This window comes from Macrotis lagotis, chromosome 5 (genome assembly GCF_037893015.1).
Source record: "Macrotis lagotis isolate mMagLag1 chromosome 5, bilby.v1.9.chrom.fasta, whole genome shotgun sequence".
NCBI classification, from domain to species: domain Eukaryota; kingdom Metazoa; phylum Chordata; class Mammalia; order Peramelemorphia; family Peramelidae; genus Macrotis; species Macrotis lagotis.
In genome coordinates, this window is record NC_133662.1 from 135021 (window position 1) to 158545 (window position 23525).

The following is a 23525-nucleotide window of genomic DNA, read 5'->3' on the forward strand; positions in this document are numbered from 1 at the left end:
AGGCTTAGGCTTAGGGTTAGGGTTATGGTTAGGGTTTAGCATTAGGTTTGGGTCTAGGTTTAGGCTTAGGATTAGGGTTAGTTAGCTTTAAGGTTAGGGTTAGGGTTAGTGTTAGGGTTAGGGTTAGGGTTATGGTTAGCGTTAGGTTTAGGTTTAGAGTTGGGTTAGAGTTAGGGTTAGGGTTGTGGTCAATTTTATGGTTAAGGTTACAGTTAGTGTTAGGGTTAGTGTTAGGATTAGGGTTAGGGTTAGCGTTAGGGTTAGGGTTAGGTTCGGAAAAAATTGGGGTTAGAGTTGGGGTTAGAGTTAGGGATCACATTGGTCAGGGTAAGTGTTAGGGTTACCATTAGGGTTCGAGTTAGGTAAGGGTTAGGGTTAGGGTTCGGAAAATTAGGGTGTTAGGATTAGAATTAGGGTTGGAAAATTTCTGGTTAGGGTTAGGTATCTGAGCAGATTGGAAATTAGGGTTAGGGTTCAGAAAAAATTAGGGTTACAGTTAGGGTTAGTTTTAGGGTTACGGGAAAGCTTTAGGGTTACTGTTAGTTTTAGGGTTTAGGGTCAGGATCGGATTGGATTAGGGTTAGGGTTAGGGTTCCGGTTAGGTTTAGGGTTTGGGTTAGGGTTAGGGTTAAGTTTAGGGTTAGCATTTGGGTTAGTGTTAGGGTTAGGGATCACATCAGTTAGGATTAGGGTTAGGGATAGGTTTAGCTTTAGCGTCGGAAAAAATTAGGGTTAAGGTTAGGGTTAGGGTTAGGGTTAGGGTTAGGATTTGGAAAATTAGGGTTAGGGCTATGGTTAGGGTTAGGGTTAGGGTTAGGGTTAGGGTTAGGGTTAGGGTTAGGGTTAGGGTTAGGGTTAGGGTTAGGGTTAGGGTTAGGGTTAGCTTTAGGGTTAGCTTTAGGGTTAGCTTTAGCGTTAGGGTTGGATAAAATTACGGTTAGGGTTAGGGTTAAGGTTAGGGATCGGATCGGTTAGGATTAGGGTTAGTGTTAGGGTTAGAAATTAGGGTTAGGGTTAGGGTTAAGGTTCTGGTTTGGCAAATTAGGTTTAGGATTAGGGTTAGGGTTAGGATTAGGTTTGGAAAAATTCAGGTTAGGGTTAGGGTTGGGGTCGGAAATTAGTCTGAGGGTTCGGGTTAGGGTTCGAGTTAGCATTGGGGTCGATAAAAATTAGTGTTAGTGTTAGGGTTAGGTTTAGAGTTAGGGTTAGGGTTAGAAATTAGGGTTAGGGTTAGGTTTAGCATTAGGGTTAGTTTCTCCTTTCACAGAATACTTCATCTCCTCTATGACTTCCTACAGGTTATTTCTGCTCCATGTTTTCTATGTACTCCTTCATCATCACCTCTTAGAAGTCCTTATTTACTTTAAAGTAGTCATTTTAAACAAAAGAAATTTCCTGACTCCACCTTTCTTGAAGGAATTTTGCATGTATTTTGTATTTTCTTATTTTTTAATAGTATCAAAATTTCTCAGTATCATTTTCCAACTCCCTCTCTGGAAAATATATCCCATATAGCAATATTAAAAAGAAAAGAGAGGGGCAGTTGGGTGACACAATGGACAGAGCTTTGGCCCTGGAGTCTTGAGTTCAAATTTAGGCCAGATACTTAGCTGGTATCCTTGGGCAAATCAACCCTTATCAAAACAGATAATTGAAGTATGTACAAGGAACCCCACCCATGAACATTTCACTTCCAAAAAGGAGTAGGGATGGGGTGGGGCTTGGTGTCTTCACATATTTTTCCTTTGGAATCACGTTTAAGTCTTTGTAACTTTTGCAATGTTCACTTTTGACTTGTTTTTTTTTCTTTCCATTTAAATTGTCTTCATTGTGTGGATTGTTTAATATTTATTTTTCTTTGTGTATTTACATATATGTGTGTATGTATATAATTCATACAATGAACTCTGAGAGCCTGAAGGCAGTATGTTTCAGGTAAATTAGATCACCACTACCATCACCTTACACCATCTGCCCTCAGACCCTGAGAGACAGGATCAAACTTGAGGAAAGCAGTACCACTTTAATCATTATTTGGTCCTATAGCTATCACTAAGGGGAAAAATTATTGTGAAGGGAGGCTATCTCCACCAGCAACAGCAGCTGATCAATCTACCAACAGGTAAATTGACTCAGGAGCCCATTAGCCACACCAGAACTACCACTTCCAGCCCAGTCATCACAGTCATCTGTGGGAAATAAATAAGTCCTGTTGAGAGGGGGTCAGACATTTCCAAAAACTGCCACCCGATACACACACACACACACACACACACACACACACGCACACGCACACACACGACAGTTAAAGCAGTAGAGACAAGTAGCTTGCATCTGATGAGTCAAACTACCACTACCATCTTGAGCATCACCTTCTCCACAGAGTCCAAAGAAGATTGTACTAAGAAGCCTTTGGGAAGAGCTATTTCCAGTCTAAGAAACAGCATCCGTGGAGAAGCCTGGAAACTGCCATGGCAGGTGCTGCAGCAACAACTACTGGATTCAGAAAACAAAATTCTTGTTACCAAAGTCTTTATGACTATCAAGTGGATCAAAATTAGAAAATGGCAGGTTTTTGTCAGAAATATTAAAGAGGCATTTCCAATCTGCTTTACTGCTGTGTACCCTAAGTTCTTTCCCATCTGATTGAGCAGTTGAAAAAGTTCTATGATTGTTCCTACTGTTAGAATGGAAGATCCCTGAGAACATGGAGACTTTTATGCTTTGCATAAAATAAGCACCCAGTAAATGATTCATCCTCTCATTCCTTTATTTACATCTCAAAAAGTTGTAGGTTTCTTGAATGTGTTTCATTTTTTAAAACAAGTTTTTATTGATGTTTTTGGCTTTTTACATTACCATAATTTCCTCCAACAAATAGTATTTTTAAAGGCATGAAAAAGAAAAAAAATCGTAACTGATCAGTGATCAAAAGAAATCTGAAAATATGTGCAGTGTACATTGGTGGATCTTCCATCTCTGTGAAGGGGTAGGATGGGGATATCTTTTCATATCTCTTCTTTCCAACTATTTTTCTTCATAATTATCATTTGGTTTTGTATTCAGAGTGCTTAGCATTCTTGCACAGAATAAGGTTGATTAATATTTTCTGAACCTTTCTTGAAGTTTAGACAATATTTGTTGGATATCTTGCCATTCACTCAAACAGACTTCCTCCCAGACGACCCCATGAGGACTGATACTCAGGAAAGTCATAGAGAGGTCAAAAAACTTCTCTTTGGCAAAAGAAGAAAATTGGGCATAAGAATTTCAAAAAGAGTACATCTGCTACCATTTCAATTTTTTGAAATTTTATAAGCTGAAATTTCAGCTTGTGGTTCTCTAGACATGTACCAAGGTGAGTCAAGCATAGTGTATGCCAATGGATAGATCATTGGTCTTAAATTCAGGAGAACTCATGTTCTAATTCTACCTTACATACTAAACTAGATATGTGATTGAAGAGTCCTTGAACTCTGAACCTGTTATCCTATCTGAAAAAAATGGGGGGGTAATAGTACCTACTGTACAGGTTATAAGGTTCAAAAGAAATAGTAAATAGATCTCAAATGAGACAATAAAGTGCTTTGCAAACCTTAAGATGCTCTCTCCATACACACACACAGACACACACACACACACACACACACACACACACACACACACAGACATGAGAAGTATTATGTGGACTTGGCTGTGATAGCTTGAAGAGTAAAGAGAAATATGGAAGCTCTCTCCACAGCTTAGTGAAAGGATGCAGAAGGGGCCAATTGATGTTTAATTCTGGAGACTCAATTATTGTGAAGGGAAGACTACCTTCCTCATCACCACCAGCAACAGCAGCTGATCAATTTACCAACAGGTAAACACACTCAGGATCCCATTAACTGCAAGTCAGATATAGTCACCTTTAGTTTGGAATACATACATTGGTATATCAATACAGACAAAAATACCCAAATGGTCTAGTAGTTACTTCTTGCAATGAATGTGTTGGACTTCTAGTCAGGAAGACATGTATTCAAATCCTGCCTCGGTTTCCTTATCTGAAAAAATAAGGATGATAATAATAGCACTAAGCTAGTTTATGAGGATCAAATGAGATTTGATAAGAGGTGAAGTTGCCTGGCACCTAGGAAATGCTATGTAACATTAGTTACAATAATGATGTCAGAATAGGTGTCTCTACAATTACCTTCCTTCACAAAGACAACATCAGTGAATGATATGAGGAAAAATTAAGAGTCCATTATTTTCTTCACCAATATCACAAATACAAAAAGAGAAAATATTGTTAGCAATTTCATATACTTAAAGATCTCGGATTTCATTGCGGTGGAGCCTCTCTCCATTTGTGCTGATAGCAACCTTTTTGTGACTTGTATGTTTTAAGGCTGCCAAAAATACATTACCCTGTGGTTAATCTTGTAAGCCTCTGCCAATAAGCTAAGCTAGTCCCCATCAATAAATAGTTATAATTAATCTATAATCTATTTTCAGACCAGTCCTGGAAACTTTGTTAGTATCTGCCATATTTTATATTCTTTTAGAATATTCATGGTACAAAGAGATTGGAGAAAAGATGGAAATTCCTAGAAAGATGGATAGTCATGCTGAAGTTGGACATTAAATTTCCCCATATTGTATACAGGAAAGCTCCACCTTCAACTGTAATGTGATTCTGTAGTACATTTTCTGAAGAGTAGGAAACATTTCCAGAAGGCTCTATTAGTTAGGTCAACCATCTGTAATTGTTGATGGAATGTACTTAACAATTTAAGACTATTTCATAAGAAAAAAAGGGGGGGAAATCTGACAGAATCTTCTAGCTAAACCCTGCATCTTCTCAACCTTCCCCTTTACTCCTTGAAATTGCTTTTTTAATTGCCACATTTGATCCCTCCCCTCATTTTCATTCTTTTAAAAAAATCTTTCTGCATTTAACTACCTTCTTGTCCTCAATAATTACTTTCTCTTAGGAATATGGACACTGGTCTCCTCCTATATGTCTGAGCACACCTCCTCAGGCATCTTTATTGGTCATCATCCATTATCATGCCTCCTGTTGGTGGAATGGAAGGCTCTGTCCTGAACCCTCTTTTCTTCTCATCTAGTGACTTCATCAGTTTCCATGAGTTTAATCATTATCTGTTTTATGCAGATGACTTTTGGGTTATCTTCAAACTCATCATTCTTCAGAACTTCCCCATTTTTGTTGAGGATACTGCCATCCTTAACATAAGATCTCAACCATGGCATTATATTCCTCTTGTCCCCGTTCTGACTCACAAAACCATCACGCTTGTCCAAGGCCTCAGAAGTCTACTTCAGACACTTACCAGATATATGTAACCCAATCTGCAAAATAAAGGGGTTAGGTTTATGCCCCCCCCCAGATATGGTGGTCATCCTGTCTCAATCCTCACCTCACTGTGTCATTCTCCACAAAGCCAACAGTGATTAAATGAAACTCTATTCAAACCCCAGTGGCTTCCTATCAGTTTTTAGGTCAAATGTGATTTCATCTTTATTGTATTCTTTTAAAATACTTCTTATGTAAATTTTATGAGGTACTTAATTATTAGTTCAATAACACATGTAATTTAGAAGTATCTAAATAGACATTTGATGGGGGTATGCATCAACATTTTTTATCATTTAGTGCATTATCAAAAAATCTGGGAGATCTCTTGTCTAGATTAAAAAAACTTAAAACTCAACTCTGTAGGATTGATTATATTAACATTATTAGAACCCCAAAGGGCTTGATGAAGTTCCTGATTCCTCTTATGACCCAAAATGAACTTCACTTCTTATTTTTACTATTACTCATAATGTCATAATCCAAGAATTGAAGACAAATCCTTAAGTCCTCAATATCCATGATCTCAGAGGAGGAAAAATCAGCAAATGGAGGAGGAAATTCACTATTTATTTATAATTTCACTTTATCCACAATTTCCCATACAAACATAAAAACTAAAAAAATAAAACCACCACTTGGGAACACAAGTGTCTTTCTTTAATCCAGTTGAAGAAGGACCACCAGCCCTCTACCTTTGGATAGGGACCACCTGAGGCTCCCATGCCACAGAAAGTGGGGAGGAAAGGGCTATGAAGAATGCCTGAGAAACAGCTCCAGATGAGGAAGACAACACAGTGCCAGAATTGTTGGAGTTTTTTGGCAATTAATATGGTGGGAGTCATCTTCAGGGGGCCACTGCTGAGTTTTCTAAGATTGCTGCTCTCTACTGACTACCCCCATAACCCACAGCACACTGTTCTTAGGGAGGAGGCTGAGATGGGGGTGGGGGGCAGGGAGATGTGGGACATCAGCTCTTTTGGAGAATAAGAGCCAAAAAACCCAGGGTGCACACCACACCTCCTTTCCCCTTGGCACTGACAGTCACAGTTTCCATTCTGAACAAAATGCAGAATTAAGATTAAAAAAGAAAAAACAAAACAACCACAATCTTCAGATACAAAGGGAGGGGGAGGGACAAAAAAAACCCCACAAACCTGTTTCTGCCTCTGCTACCAATACTGTTTGAAAGAGGGTACTAAAGTTCAAGGAATCCTATCCCCAGGGAATGGGAGAGGAGCCTGAGGAGCAGAGCAGAAACTACTACAGGGAGGACCAGGTAAAGAAGGAAGAGGAAGACTGAGGGAATCGGTGAGAAGCAAATGCATGTCCAGGAATTGCTGCTAGGGGAAGTACAACCTACTCCCCTGGAATCCCTGGCTCTGAATAGCTCTTCTCAAACGTCATTCCCACCTGCAAAACCAAACCTAGAGCTCAGCATTTTGTTAGGAGAGAAACTTACTAATTTCAAATGTGCTAGTGTGTAGGCAAAATTCTCTACCTTCCAAATCTGGCAGATAGAATACCTACTGCAATGGACTGAGATTGGCTTCAAACATGGGTGCACATTATAAATATAAAATCATATCTGCTACAAAGAGGACATATATTTTACATCTTTACCCATATACATAAGAACACAATATACACAAAATGCCTAGGAGTGTCACAAAGGAGAAAGGATCTGAGGTGCAAAAAGTCCCTCTCCCTCCCACCCCCATCCTGTATACCTGTTCACTTGGGATTTTCACAGCTGATTATGAAGGGGTTATTCTAGACACAAACGGACAACTTGCCCTGAGGGTGTGCACACATGCCAATACAGACATGCATGCAAACGCAGACACACACATACACACACAGAAAGACACACATGCCCACATGAGGGTGAATAAAGGGAAAATCAATGTTCCCAGCCCTTAAATGCACTGCATTTCCCAGATACTCTCAGGAAAGCTCTTTGCCTCAACGCATCTATCATCTGATAAAAATGGTCCTAGAAAGCTGTCCATCACTGGGCAGAGGCCAGAGTGAAGTTAGTGAGAGAATGTTGGAGATCAGGTGTCTTAATAACATAAGGCATTGTTACCTGTGGTCAGATCAAGCTGTTTCTGAAGAGCAATGGACTCAGCCAGAGCAGGGTAACAAGAGATAGCCAGGCAAAGCAGGGGCGCGATTGAGCACACTCCCTGAGGCTTCACCTTGCTTTGTTAGTTCCTCTCTGGACAGGAGACAATCCTGCACTCTCCACCCTCTCCCAGAAGTGAACCTACCTACATAAAAATACTGACGTCCCAAAGACTCACATCCAGAGACATGGAGTGGTATACAGGCACACAGAAAGTGAAGACCTAGGCTGATGTGAGCTTTTTACAGTGGGAGTGGTTCCTGGCTTGGGGTCCAAGGGCTCAAACAATTGCCACAGTGATTGCCATCAGTGATGGGGGAAGTCCAGGTCTCTGCATAGCGGCAGCACCTATCGACGGTAGTGATTGGGAGCATCAGCAAATATGTATTTCAGTCTGTATGCTTCTGCCAGGAGAAGGCCAATCTCTTCATTGCCCCAATGTATTGTAGGCAGGTTTTGCAATAACATGAGGAGACCCTGAAATATAAGAAGTTTTATTATACAAGAATGCCAACTGTCCCACTGTTAAGGACCCAGATACAAATTTGATCATCTCTCCTGCTCACAAAATCCCAAAAGACACAGATGTTTCCTTCTACATTCACCAAACTACAGCTGCTATTTCCTTTAGATCATGATGCTGGGCTACTTGGTGATGATATAAAGGCAAAAATTAAACGATCCTTGTCCTCAAAGGGTTAATATTCTACTTGGGGGGAGGGGAGAAGAGAGGAAATCAATGTCCTCCAATCAATAGATCAATAAATGAACATTTATTAAATTCTATGTGCCAGGCAAGGGGAAAGCCAGCTTGTGTAATGGAATCAGGAAGACCTGTGTTCAAATTCAACCTCAGACAATAATTACCTAGCTGTGTGACTTTGGAGAAGTCATTTAATGCCACTGCCTTAAATAAAAATTTTAAAAAATGAGTGTAGGGGAATTCTATGTTCTAAAGTTGGGTAGGTATGTGAAGGTCAGGTGGTGAAGAGTTTTGAATGTCAAAGAGATGAGTTCACATTTGAACTTAAGAGTGAAAAGGGAGCTATGGGATTTTTAGGAAGAGAAGTGACACAATCAAACTCCTTCAGGAGTTTGTACTTTTCTTATAATCTCACATGCTATTTTATATTATAAATATTTTTGCATAGATCCTCTTTCTCCTACGAAAGCTTGGGTTGATGGATAGACTTCAGATTTTTAATATATTTAAGAATACTTTTTTGGGGGCAGCTAGGTGATAGTGGATAGAGCACTGGCCCTGGAGTCAGGAGGACCTGAGTTCAAATGTGACCTCAGACACTTCATAATTCCCTAGCTGTGTGGTCTTGGTTAAGCCACTTAACCCTGTTTGCCTTGCAAAAAAAAAAAAACCTAAAAAAATGCTTTTTTTGAGGAGTCTGTACATTTCATCAGACTGCCAAAGGGATCCATGGCAGAAAAAAAAAAAGTTGAGCACTCCTGCATTATAGATTGTAAATTCCTTCAAGTTAGGGACCAAAAATTTGCATCTTCCCTACAACACAGCCCCAGTAAGAACTTAGTAAATACTTGAATTTAGTGAAGCACCCTTTCTAATTTGTTTTGTCTTCCTCCCCTTTTTTTTCTTTTACCTTAATAGCTGATATTTACATAGTACTTTAAAGTTTACATACCATTTTACATAAACAATTTCATTTTTTTATTCACAACAACCCTGTAAAATATGTTGTAAAAATATTATCTACCTCATTTTACTGAGACTCAAAAGGGCTAAATGACTCACTGCTCTAAGTGATTCCATATAGTTAATAAATGGTAGCAGAGCTGGGCAATGTGGTGTAGGTTGCTTATGCTGGTTACCTGGCTCCAAAGAACACCAGAAGACAGATGATCTGGGATCTGAGTCTCATTTGGTTTTATTCTGCTCTAAGAACCTACATCAGATACTGAATACCTCAAACCTTGGTTTTATCATTTTTTAAAATGAAGAGGTCACAAGTTGTCCTCCCTGGAAGTAACTACAGGAATAATTTTTAAAAAAGGGAATAGATAAGGAAATGCTTTAAAAAGATAGTGTAAAATTTCATAATTACTATTCATTTACAAATTTTAATGACTACTACATTACTCATTGAAATAGGAAAGATTAATTTAATTAATTAATTTTTTTATTTAGGTTTTTGCAAGGCAAACAGGGTTAAGTGGCTTGTCCAAGGCCACACAGCTAGGTAATTATTAAGTGTCTGAGACTGGATTTGAATCCAGGTACTCCTGACTCCAGGGCCGGTGCTTTATCTACTATACCACCTAGCAGCCCCTGATAACTTTAATTTTAAAAAATAACCAAGATAAAGGGAAGCAAGAAAAGAAAATCTTTCCCATAATCAATCATTTCTATGCAAAGAAGTCATTTCTATTTTTACTCCAGTCTAGGCAATCTTTACACACTAAGAACAAACATTCAAAAGCTGACAAGGTAATCTGCCTGCTCAGAAATCTCCAGTGACTTCTTTGACTAAAATGCATAACCAATCACCCCTCAAAGTTCATAAAGACAAGTCCTTTTAAAAATAATTTTCCTCTCCAAGTATAATACTGAATTGACTGCTGTGATCATTATTACATTGTGATTGTCCCATGGATACTACCAAGATCAAGTCTTGCACAAAATTCAACAATCTACTATTTCCCTTCTTTGCAAATCCTAAATCATCTAGTTCTGAAAAGTTCCTCCTTCTTAGTGATTCTATCACCTTCTAGGGTGATTATATCAGTATGTCTGTGGATACTTAAGTAATAAGGCACATTTACTACTGCTTGAATTTTTTTGCAGTTTCTGGGATCTCATTTAAAATTTCAAAATAAGTTGTTGGTGGAATTGTAAAATAAACACTTCTAAAATTTTATTAAAAGACAGAATTGATCACAGGGCACTTCCTTTGTTCAACAGTTCTTGTTCTAACACTGGTTTTGCTGCTTTTCTTATCTATCCACTTCAATCCTTCTTATAGTGTTTGCCCTGGCAGCATCTGAGGAGCTATCACATGGAGGCAGGATTGGATTTGACCTGCTTGGGAAGAATTAGATTAACTAATGGGAACTTACAGGAACTTACAACTTACAGTTGACTAGCTCAACAAAAGGAAAAACTCACTTACAATGAGAGCTGTTCAAAAGTGGAATGGATTATACTTTGGGAATTTGTGAGTTGTCCATCTCTAGAAATTTCAAATCGAGACTAAATGACAGCATTTATCAGAATTCTTGAGGGAAGAAGGAATACTTCTTTATCAGATACAAGTTGAATTAGACGGTCTCTCTGAGATTCTTTCCAACTCTTAAGACTCTCAATAGTAATTTCCTATCTTCCATCAAATTTCTGAGACACCAATGATACATAAAGGAGATTCTATCAAGAAATTCTGAGTAATTCAGTTCACTTATTTTATTTAGGCACCTGGAATTAGTATTGAAGTTTCTATAAACTTTTGGTTCAGTCATTCCCCACAATTTACTGGTAAATTAATTAAGTGGATAGATAATTTTCCTCAATATTTCACCAAATTCTCTTTAAACTATCTTAGTGGGGTCAATATCAATTTCCCCTGCTCAGAGCTGTAACTTTCACCAATTTGAGTGTGGAAACTTTAGCCATTGTGGGGGGGGGGGGGTAATTTTAGCACCAGAAACTTGGTTCAAGTGGAATCCAACATTCCTCCACAAGTTCCATCTATTTCCAAAAATCTTCAGATTTCTGATAAATCATAGATAATGTGGTGTTCCATCTTTCTTCCAGGACCTGAAAACTTAGAAGCTGTTACCTTACAAGTCTCAGATTTCAGTCTATCAATCTGAATGCTAGCTTTTGGGATCTTCTTACAAAGGCACTATGTAATGCTCCATTTGGCCCTTCAGATCCCATATGTTTAGGTGTTTACCTCCATGGTTACAAAATATGAATGAACAGGAATGATGTGGAAAGAGCTTAAGAATGAAGTCCTTGGTTAACAGAGGAGGACCTTGCAAGTTCATGTCCCAGCTTTGCTACTTATTCCCTGTATGACTAAGATCAAGGCACAAGCTCCCTGGGCTTCAAATCTTCATATATAAAATGGAGGGTGGGGGGAACTGCCTGCTTCATCTTCATCCTAGTAGTCCAAAGTAGAGTTCAAGTAAATATAAAACACTCAGATGCGAACTGGAAAGCAAAATAAGCAAATGGGTAATTTGAGAAAGAAATCAGGAAACCAGCATAGGAAGAGAACTATAGGAGAATTATATTCTCATTTCACCTACTTTTTTAAGATTCTGTTTTTTGGGAACTTTTCTTAATGCCTCTCGTTTTTCCATCATAGTCCTTTGACAATATGCCCATGCCACCCTTACTGAATACCCTACTATAACATGGAAAAGAGCTCAGCCAAATTGACCAATAGTCTCTTAATTGAAGACCTCCCACTTCTTTGAAAAGAAGCATGTGTCAACCGTCATCTGTCCTCAGAAATCAACACTGGTTATTACATGTGGCTGACTTTGGATTGTTTTTGTTTACCTATTGCATATATTGTGTTCTGGTTCAAATTGTGCTGTATTAATTCATAAGGTTTTCTTAAACTTTTCTGAATTCCTCATATTCACTGTCTAATAACAATATCACATTACATTCATATGCTACTGTTTCCAGCTATTTTCTGCTTAATGGGCATTTACTTTAATCCCACTTTTTTGATACCACAAAGGTGACTGGAATATTTTGGCATATGAAAGGTACTTCACAAAAAACTTCCAAAAATGAATCTTCATCATTTCATAGAATTCAAAGTTAGAAGAGCTCCAGGATTAGTTTAATTCAATTTAAAGATGAAGAAACTGAGGTCCAGGGGAGGGTAGAGAACCAGTCGTACTGGTTATTATTATGCAAGAGAATTGTGATTCAAACTCAGTTCTTCTGATTCCAAATCAGGTAATATTTTTCATAAATTGTCCATGTTTGATCATCACTTCCCTTAAGGTGACACATCTGACAACCATATGGCTAAACTTATATCTTAATATCAGGAAACCTGTGCACTTTACCAAGAATCATCTATCATCACCACAGATGATCTGGAAAAGCACTTCATCATATTTGAAATGGGTCTGTGAGTCTGGTTCAGAAGTATTCTCTCTCTTTTTTTTTTTTTAGTTTCTTTGCAAGGCAAATGGGGTTAAGTAACTTGCCCAAGGCCACACAGCTAGGTAATTATTAAGTGTCTGAGGCTGGATTTGAACTCAGGTACTCCTGACTCCAGGGCCAGTGTTCTACCCACTGTGCCACCTAGCTGCCCCCACAGGGATTCTCTTATCAGACTCCATTTGAAAGTATACATTTGGTAGGAGACCATCCCAGAATATTTCTCATTTAATTCTAACACCTACCATACAACACTCACTGCAGTGGCAATGAGTTTTCATTAGTAGGTTGCAGTCTTGGCAGCATGTCCAGAACAGACTTGAAATAACTTGAAAGTCTGTTTTCTCTTTTTCTAGATCCTTTATTTGGGTAGGCCTGGTACTGTCTTTCCCTTTCTCTTATGCATGGGGAGTCCCTGCTCCAGCCTCATTATACTGGCATCAAGTGAAATGGAAATAACCACCTTGAAAACACTTGCCTTATTAGTCAGTACATGACTGGTCTGGTATGGGAGCCCCAAGATGCTTCTGTGTTCCCTCTGTTCTTAGGTCTCTCCTTGTAGCATGGACCCATACATTCCTTAAGTTCTGCTTCAGTTCCATAATTATTTAGAAGCCTCCTTTCATCAGGACAGCCTGAATATCACCATCAGGGCTGATTAGGTTCCCACAACTTTCATAAGCCTCCCTGTGGCACAAAATTCTTCTTGTTGAAAAATCTCTGTTCTGACCTGACTTTGTCCAGCAGGCAAAGGGCAGTCTCCTATTTTTATCCTCCTTTAGGCCAGGCTTTGGACCTTCTCAACCTAAGACATTCAACTTCCCCTATGGCCTTCTCACCTTGGAATATTGCTCCTTCTATTATTTTTTTTTGGGGGGGGGGGGAACCAGGCCAGTCTCCTGGTGTGCTCCTGAGTCCCCCCCACCAAGAGGTGCTGTACGACTATCATTCCTGGCCCTCTCCCTTCCCTTCTGAATCCCCAGAGTTTAGCACAGGGCTAGGCATATATTAGGCACTTATTAAATGCTTGCAGTCATTTTTATCTAATTATCCTTCTCCTGGGAGGTCAAATGTTGCTCCTGATTACAAAGGACCTTCCCGATCCTTGTTAGATAACTCCCCTACTAAGAAGGATTCTCCCACTTAGTTACTAAGTCAGTCAATCAATGAACATTTATCAATCACCTAGTATGTGCCAGCACTTACTGTGCTGAGCCCTGGGGATATAGAGAAAATTAAAAGACAGTCCTCATTCTGACGGTGTCCCCACAAGATCTCTGCTTTCATGAGGGCAGAGCCCCTGACACAGCTGACAGAGTTGGTTCTCATGTCTTTGGGATAACAACATACACTCCACCATGGGGTCCCCTCCAAACCAAGAGGGAGTAAGGTATGCATGCATTAAAAAGTTCCCAGGCTCCTCCTGGAGGTGATCACAAATTGTAGGCAGGGTCTGGAGTCAGATGTCTCCCCCTGTTCTCTACTTGGTTCTGAGTGCTCCCTGGGGGACTCATGGATGAGAGGTCTCTGCTTCCCTCAGTCTACCTCTCTCAAATCTGCCAGACTGCTTTGCTGTCTCCTCAACAGCAATACTTACTTGATTCCCTTATTAGCAGAGTAGAGGATGATCATAATTGATATTTATTTAGCACTTTGTATTTATACATCTAAAGTTTCGCAAAGTGTTTTATATAGAGTATCAGCACAACCCTGTGAGGTAGGGCTAATTACCACTTTATAAGTGAGGAAACAGAGGCACAGAAAAACTAGGTGACTTGCTCTGGATCACACACAGCTAATAAGTATCTGGGGTAGTAGTTGAACCTCAGTTTTCTTGACTCTAAATCCAGTACATTGTTGTCCTTAACAATGTAGAAATCTACCTGTTGGTGTAGGGAGGTAGGCCTCCTCCAGTAACATCACATCATGCCCATAGCCATTATAGCAACTAAAAGGAAAATCATGCCCATCTCCCCAATAAGCCAGCTGTGTGTGGAATGAAACATAAATACCCAGTAATAAACTTGTTTCTTTGTCTTTGCCTCAAGTTCCCAGGATGTGATGCTATACTCTAAAACAACATCCAAGTCCAAAGTAGGCTCCTTTCTACTCACCTGAAAATCTTCCTCATCCAAGATCTCCTTACGCCACTTAATCAAGAAGGCAGCACACACATAGAGATGGAAATGAGAAAATCCTTCTGGTTCAGACTGGAAAGGACAAAACTAGAGTCAGCAACCCAAACTCAGATGAAGGTGCCAGGTCCCACTCTTCTCTAAATAAAAATACATTAATGTAGAAGCCATATAATAACCCTTTACATCAAGGTCGTCTGAATATGTCTTTAAAAAAAAAGTTTTAGTAGTTTCTTTTAATGTTGCCTCACAGACATATCTCAATATTTGCCCTTACCAGCCTCCTTCCCCAACAGGAACCTCCCCTTATCACAAAGAAAAGCAGCAAAATCAAATAAACTGATATAAAACCTACATCTTAATACTCTCTGAGAGGAGGGAGGTGTTTCTGCTGAAAATTATTTATTGCAAATACCTTATTGAGTCTATGACAAACTTCGATGTTATAAACAAGAAGTAGTTCAAACATTAAATTTAAGCTTAACTGCCCATATAATATTCTGAGGCACCATGTTTAGTGTTGGGGAGACAGTTCAGCTAAAAAACAATCCATGAACTCATGGAACTTATAATCTAGTTGTGGGCTGAAATATAAGCTCAAAACAAAATAAAGTGTTATCTAGATTGCTAACTTAGGGAAGATTTCCTGGAGGAGGTGGCATTTGAGTTGGACTCTAAAGGACAGGTCAGACTTCAACAGAATGAGGGGGAAAGGATTGATAGGAGAGAAAGATGATGGCCTTGGGCAAGCCACTTAACCCCATTTGCCTTGCCAAAAAAAAAAACCCTAAAAAAAAAAAGGAATAGTGCCTATCATGCAGTGGGTGTCAAGAGAAAAATGAGCAAAAAAGGAAAAAAGGCAATAAGGGGCAGGGCATATTAAATAGTAGGAAGCAGTCCTTATTGATCAAAAAGGGGAAGTCAGATAGGACTAATAGCATCAACATGCTGAAGGGTCTGAACTTCTGGCTGGCAGGCCCAGAAGGGCTAAGAGCAAAGGAGCCACGAGAAGCACCATCAGGTATCCTCAGCATGGCAGTGTCTTTACCTGGTAGGTGTCCCACAGCCGAATGGTGCATCGGAGGGGCAGCTCCCTCATGAGCAGATTATTCATCCAGCGGAAGGCAAACTGTAGATACTCAACCTCATACCTCCTGAAGTGATTGTGTACCTGTTCTAAAACAAGAAAATGTCATTGGGCTCAACAGGATAACCTGTGGAACTGGGTCTGCGGAGGAATCTGCCAATACTTAATATTATGTGCTAGGTAGCATACCGGGCCCTAGGGGGAAAAACAGCCCCTGATCTCAAAGATCTTACATTCTGTCAGTGAAAATAACATCTGCATATGTAAATAAATAGAAAAGACAGAGAAAGTGAGTACAACGTATCTGAAGGACAGGTAGCACAAGCAGAAGAGGAAGATCCAAAAAGGTCTCATGCAGGAGAAAGAATCTGAGCTTGGTTTTACAGGAAACCCAGGGCTTCTGAGAGGTGGAGGTGAGAAGGGCCTATGACTGAGGCAAGAAGAACACACAGGGAGAGGAGACGGACTGTTATGGATGAGACACAGGGAGTTAGCCTGCATGGTGGAACCACCCCATCCTGAGAGGGAAAGCCTGGAAAGGCAAGTTGGAGTGAGAGTGGAAAGGGGGGGGGGGTGTGTTTGGAAGGTAACTTTTCTGAGAGTAAGGTCAGGTCTGTGCTGTTGGAATGCCTCCTAGGCACCCCCTGAGCACTTTACAACTATCATCTCATCTAACCCTTATAATAACCCCAAGGTGTAGGTGCTGTTAGGATCCCCTTCTTTATAGCAGAGAAAACTGAGGCAAATAGAAGTGACAAAGAGAAAGAAGGGCCACAGTGGGGGAAGAGTTAGGAACTTACTGTAGTTGCTCAGGGGTGAGATAATGTGGGGCTCAATGAGACTGATAGCTATGAATGGAGAAAAGGGGATTTGAGAAGTTCTGTGGAAGCAGAATTGACTTGGTGAGTGATGGAAAATGAAGATTGAAGTTGTAGAGGGGCAGGAATCTGACCTCTCCTTCATTCTATATAAATGTTTTCCCTCCTAGCTACTTCACATCAACACTGCCCATGAATTAAATATATCCTAGTCAGTCAATACAAAAATTTAGCTTACCACATGTTATAATTACCTGTATGAGTATCCCAGATGTAAAAATAGAAGACAAAAGGTTTAGTTACTTGGTTAAACTTGTGAATTTTCCTGGGCAAGTAATCAAGAAGTTATTCCAAACTTTTGATATTATCAAAGAATTTTAGAGAGCTTCAGAGTTCATCTAATTTAATGTCAGATTTAGTGAGGAATAACCACTACAGCATGCCTGAAAAATGGTTAATTCTAGTGAAGGGGAATTTATTCCTTCTTGAGACAGTTGATTCCATTAATGGACACTTCTATTAAAGGAAATTTCTTCTTTAGGGTGAGTGGAAACTTTATTTAACTTCTATCTCATGGGGTTTCTAGATAGATAAAGCAATAAAAGTTTGGCATTCTAGAGAAATACAGAGTCCATCTGATCCCTCCTTTTCTTCACTATGGCATTAAAATGTTATTTAACAGTAATACTGAAAATCTTTGTTTTAAATCACCATTCTTCTATTATCAAACACTACAATGCTGAGAACAGAAGTTAACCACCTTACTTTACCTGGGTCCCACATATCTATAGTTATGCCAAGGGAAAGAGTTTTTAAGAGTGTTCACTTGAGAGTCTGGATTATTAGGCACTAAGAGGATAGAAAATAAAATATAATAATAATAACAATAATAATAATAATAATAATGTTAAAGTTAGTATTTCTATAGTGTTTTATGGTACGGAAAATATTTTACATATATTATCTCATTTGGATCTCATAAAAACTCTCAATGCCCCTTTCCTGATGGTGCTAATGATATATAGTATGAGGTATAAAAAGGGAACCATAAGCAATAGATATAAATACAAAGAAACAGGCTATCAGAAACTAAATACGTAAGTATTATGGCTTTCTTCTTCAGAGTATATAACTGGGGTTTTGAGAGTAGTTTCATCCTAGTGGCCACTTCTTATCATTTCAAATTATACAAAAATCATGAATTAGATTATCACATGACTCCATATGGATAAAGTACCTGGAAACTAAGGAAGATTTCTATATAACACAGTAATATGAAACAACTATGTTTTAGAAAGGTAATTCTACTCAACTCAAAGTAATGACCAATGGTGACTTCAGAGGACTGCTGGTAAAGCATGCTCCTCACTTTTCAAGAAAGAAGCAGTAGACTAAAACTTGTATAGATTTTCAAATATGGTCAATATATGAACTTGTTTTGCTTTATTTCACTGATCTGTTATATGGGAGAGGTCTACTGTGGGATAGGGAGAAGAGAATCAACAGAAAGTCCAGGTGACTAAATAAAAAAAAAAAAAAACACACCAATAAAACAAGCTATTGGGGCAGCTAGGTGGCACAGTGGATAGAGCACCGGCCCTGGAGTCAGGAGTACCTGGGTTCAAATCCGGCCTCAGACACTTAATAATTACCTAGCTGTGTGGCCTTGGCAAGCCACTTAACTCCATTGCCTTGCAAAAAACCCCAAACAAACCCTAAAAAACAAAAACAAAAAAACAAGCTATTATTGGACTACTTTTGGGTGTTTATTTTTTTTGCTTGCTTTCATTTTTTGCTTATTGTTCTATAATTTTTTTTTTTAGGTTTTTTGCAAGGCAAATGGGATTAAGTGGTTTGCCCAAGGCCACACAGCTAGGTAATTATTAAATGTCTGAGACCGGATTTGAACCCAGGTACTCCTGACTCCAAGGCCGGTGCTCTATCCACTACGCCACCTAGCTGCCCCTTATTGTTCTATTATTGCAATGAAGAGTACAATCTGAGAATTTGGGGTCCATAAATGACTGTAATATAATGACAAAAGGTATCACTAAATCATTAGAAAAATGTACTAAAAAAGGAATTTTTAGTAGTTTGTAACAAAACAAAGGAAAAGAGTGTCCTGTTACTAGCACTGTATGTTCAGAGGGAAAACAACAGAATAATGTATGATGATAATGGACAAATTGGGAAAGGATGACAACCACAGGGTGGTGTGGGGTTAAAGATAATTATTCTGGATGGAAATTCAATGTCCTTTGGACCTACCATCAATCCGACTGACCAGTTCTTCCAGTGCTTGGACTTTCTTCTGGATCCCTGGCTGGGCAAAGGTATAGTTATCCTGTAATGACACATTGCAAATTTAAAGGAGGTCTGAATACTACTGGGCCCAGGATCATTCAAAAATAACCATGGAGATTACAGTATATACTGTGTTCCCACTCTAAAAGCTGTCATTTAAATAAAACATGAGTTTTAATTTTCATCATTCCAAACCAAGCTACTAATGATCAATGGGAATTTTCTTAGGAACAATATAATCTGGAGCACTATTTACTAATGTAGCTTAGGGCAAATAAAGGAAAAGAAAGGAGGCACCCCTAAGGAAATATATTAGCAACACAGCTTAGGAAAGGAAATAAGGTTGAAGGAAAATAAGGTTGGGTTCATTGAAATGATTTGGAGGACTAAAAATATAATTTATTTTAATATATAGACACCATGCTCCTCCTTTCTGTGCTTTTTTTTCTGATACTGATTCCTTTATCTGTCTTTTTATCTATTCAAATCCTGTTTCATTCTTCACAGAACAATAGGAACTCAGAAAATCAGAGCCAAAAAGTTATCTTATAAAGATCATCTAGGGGCCACTAGGTGGCACAGTGGATAGAGCACCGGCCTTGGAGTCAGGAGTACCTGAGTTCAAATCCGTCCTCAGACACTTAATAATTACCTAGCTGTGTGGCCTTGGGCAAGCCACTTAACCCCATTGCCTTGCAAAAACTAAAAAAAAATTAAAAAAAAATAAAGATCATCTAGTCCTTAATTTTATAATGGAAGAAATTCAAGATTGGGTTCAAATCACAATCCATATTCTATCATTGTCACAATTAAATCAATAGGATTTCAACATGAATCATGATATCATTCAATCATAAAGGACAGGTGTGTGAAGCTGATTTTTTTAAATGGATAAAATTCTGGGCTCAAGAATCCGTTTGATATGGTATCAAATATTTAACACCTCAGCCATACTCCTATGATCCTGCAATCAAGACTTTCTAAAACACAATCTTATTGAACACCAATAGAAGTATTATTCTGAACTAGGCATACTAAGAAGCATAATAATAGTTTGTAATCATGGATAATTAACTCTTTGCCAACAAACTAAGATTTTTTTTACTCATAGGATATTTTAACAATAATTTTCATAAACTGTCTTTATTCTAGTTTTCATTACTTGTTGAACATGTACCAATGATGGAAGTACATATTACTTCCTACATAAAGCCTTACTGTGTTGTTCTAGCCTTCATTAAACTCCCTCTCCTCTGGAACTGCTAAAGTACTTATAAATCTATGAGACACCATTTAACGTATACACACATGTACATATCAGGAAAGGAAGGTTGAATGAGTGTGGTCCTATGATTTCATCAATGTACTCACTCTGGCTGTGGAAGGACTCTCTGCCAAAACAAATGAGTAGTTACACTACAACATCTTATATGTATATATGTTTTTGCAAGGCAATGGGGTTAAGTGACTTGCTGAACATCACACAGCTAGGTAATTATTAGGTGTCTGAGCCTAGATTTGAACTAAAGGTCCTGACTCCAGAGCTGGTTCTCTATCCATAGTGCCACCTAGCTGCCCCTGCAATGTCTAGTCTTTTTTCTCTCTTTTTTTTTTTTTAGATTTTTCAAGGCAATGGGGTTAAGTGGCTTGCCCAAGGCCACACAGCTAGGTAATTATTAAGTGTCTGAGGCTGGATTTGAACTTAGGTTCTCCTGACTCCAGGGCTGTGCTCTATCCACTGCGTCACCTAGCTGCCCCAATGTCTAGTCTTAAAAGAGCTACTTTGATTACTAACAGATGAGCCCAGGTTATCCTGACCCAAAGGCTAACTATCATCCATCACAATGCTTGTTACCTAAAGAGGGGATAGGGACTGTACCTGGAATTCTGTTGTTACAGGGAGATCAAGGTTGAGTTCCATTCCTTTTACCAATGCATCTTTTTTTTTTTTTTGCAACTCAGTCTTAGAGATTTGCCTAAAATATTGAAGGATTAAGTGACCTGTAGAGGGTCATATAATCAATAAATGTTAGAGGTGGAATTTGAATCCAGGTCTTCCTGAGTGCTTCCCCTCATTTATTTATTTAATTTTCACAGTTAGGTAATTATTAAGTGTCAGGAAAACCCAGGTACTCCTGACCCCAGGGCTGGTGCTCTATTCACTGCACCACCTAGCTACCCTACTTCCCCTTATTTAAATTCTATTTCTAAATCTTTTTTTTAAAAACAACTATTGTTCATCTATGTTCATAATGGAATAGGAATTATGATACTACTTTGTAACTGAAAAACCAGGCCCTATCAGCAGGACAAAAAGCAGATTTTTCTGACCCAATGAGGTAGTGCAATTCATCTACTCTGTTATGGATGAACAAGATATTCTGAAGCTGCGTCTTCAGGATTGATCTCATTGACCATGTCTTACTTCCTCCTTCATCCCTCCCAATCTCCTTCCTTATAGCTTAATGGCTGAGGGTAATTCACCATCGGCCACTAAAGACCTTAGTTAGGAGTAGTTAGTTCAGCAAAGAGGCTGAACAAACTGTGGGATAAGAAATTGGGAAAGGACAAAGGAAGGCCTGAATCTGAGTTATGTGCAAATGACCGGTACCTAAAGTGAAAGAGAGGGACCTGAAACTGAGGCTGATAATGGCCTTCATGAGACAGGGCTGCTTTGGACTATAATGCCACAGGGCATCATGCTAGTAAAAAAGCATGTGGAGATTTCCACACAGCAAGTAAACTATTCCATACTTTCTCCCTGAAGTCGTTTTATTTTGAGGAAAAGAGGAAGGGATCAATGGGAGTTTTGCTGAAAAGGAAGAACATTCAGGAAGGTCAGGATAATAAGTATACAAAGGGTGTCATCCTGACTTGGACCAAGGGAAGCTCACCTGTATCCCATCCAGCAGCTTACTCATGCACCAAAAACTGTCTGCTTCAATGCTTCGCAGCATATCTTGAGACAAGTTTGTCACATCAAAGTTCTCCACATCCTCTTCTGTAAAACAAAAGGTGAAGAGAGTCCAGAGGACTTATCTAAAAAATGGAGAGAGAGAGAGATAGAATCTAGTGTCTTCATTGGGGTCCTCAAGTATAAGGGAGAACCACACTAACCCACTAATTAAAATAAGATAGCTTGCACCTTCCCTCCCAAGAACACATATGGACATATATCCCTACAAGCCCATTCTCATGTTGTCACTCTCTAGCCCAGCACATCTCTTCCTTTCTCTAAAAAGATGTAGAAATTCAACTTTTGCTCTTGTTTATTTAAAAAAGAGTTTGTTTTAAATGTTTAAAAAGAAGCTTTTTAATATTTAACATTAAACAGATTACACTCTAGTGTCCTAAACACATTCTGGAGAAATATTCATTTATTTCAAAGGTTTAGAGAGTGGTAGAAAACTGTCACATGATAATGGTAGCTATGAAAGGAAAATCAGGGTATTTTGAAGGAGTTACCAAATAGTTAAAAGACTATCATTATTGAGGAATTATCTTAATATTTATATGTTGCAACTTTGTTGATGATAGTAGTATGTCCCTGGGTGTCATAAATAAATACTTTTAGATCCAAAGTTCATTTGACATAAATAGGCCATATTACAAACTGGCAAAGCATCTGTTACTTCTCCCTTTATTGAAATAGAGTACTCTAATTTAGTAGAAAAATCTTATGGAATTGCTTGAGGCACACAAAGATTAAGTGACTTCCCCAGGGTCACACTTAATAAATGTTTCTTGACTAACAGAAGTAATAGAAACAGGATTCACTTCTAGCTTAGCCCTCAACTCACTATATTACATTGGCTCATATTAAGTCGAACAAATTACCTGTGATAAACAATTAGTATTAAAGGAAAGTTGACAAGTATGCAGTCATTTCTCCCCAAAATCTGCCTGTCAGGATGAGCAGAGATAGTGAGAAAACCTTTTCTTTCCTTACCCACACTGACCCCTTTGGTATAGACTAAGAAAAGCTTATTACAAATAATATAAAAAGTTTTTCAAAATCTTCAAGATCTATTTCCTAGGTTGATTCATTCCTTAGACAATATAACAGATACAATATAATAGCCTGTTGTTATTTTCTGCTTGTTTTTCTATCATGTTGTACTTTGTGTGACCCCATTTCGAGTTTTCGTGGCAGTTTCTGGAGGGGTTTGCCATGATTCCTTCTCTAGTTCATGTTATAGATGAGAAAAACTGAGATAAACAAGGCTAAGTGACTTGGCCAGCATCATACAGCTAATAAATATCTGAGGTCACATTTGAACTTGGGAAGATGAGTCTTCTATCTACTTCACCACCTAGCTGTTCATGTCTGTTGTATTTAAATTTAGGCATCTAAATGAAGTGGAAAAAGTGGTCATGCCTAAGACCAGCTCCCCTAAACCTCATCAAAATAAAAACAAATGTATCAAATAAAGTAAAAGAGAATAAAAGCAAAAGGAAAGAAATGTCTACAGGAAAATTAACAGCAAGAATTGAAAAAATGAATAAGCAGAAAATAGCTGCCAAAACAATGAATAA

General features: G+C 38.6%; 1 protein-coding gene across 3 annotated transcripts in view; it reads right to left on the reverse strand.

Annotated features, from left to right (window-relative positions):
* Positions 1-938: 938 nt before the first annotated feature.
* TBC1D22B (TBC1 domain family member 22B) overlaps positions 939-23525 on the reverse strand; it is a 131160-nt gene continuing 108573 nt past the window's right edge. The window contains exons 8-12 of one of the 3 annotated variants that reach the window (XM_074236385.1): positions 21884-21990; positions 18954-19029; positions 15829-15956; positions 14760-14855; positions 939-7967 (exon numbers count right to left, since the gene is read on the reverse strand). In XM_074236385.1, coding sequence (XP_074092486.1) covers positions 7839-7967; positions 14760-14855; positions 15829-15956; positions 18954-19029; positions 21884-21990 — 536 coding nt within the window. In that variant the 3' untranslated portion in view covers positions 939-7838. The other 2 variants (XM_074236384.1, XM_074236386.1) reach the window with 2 other exon arrangements.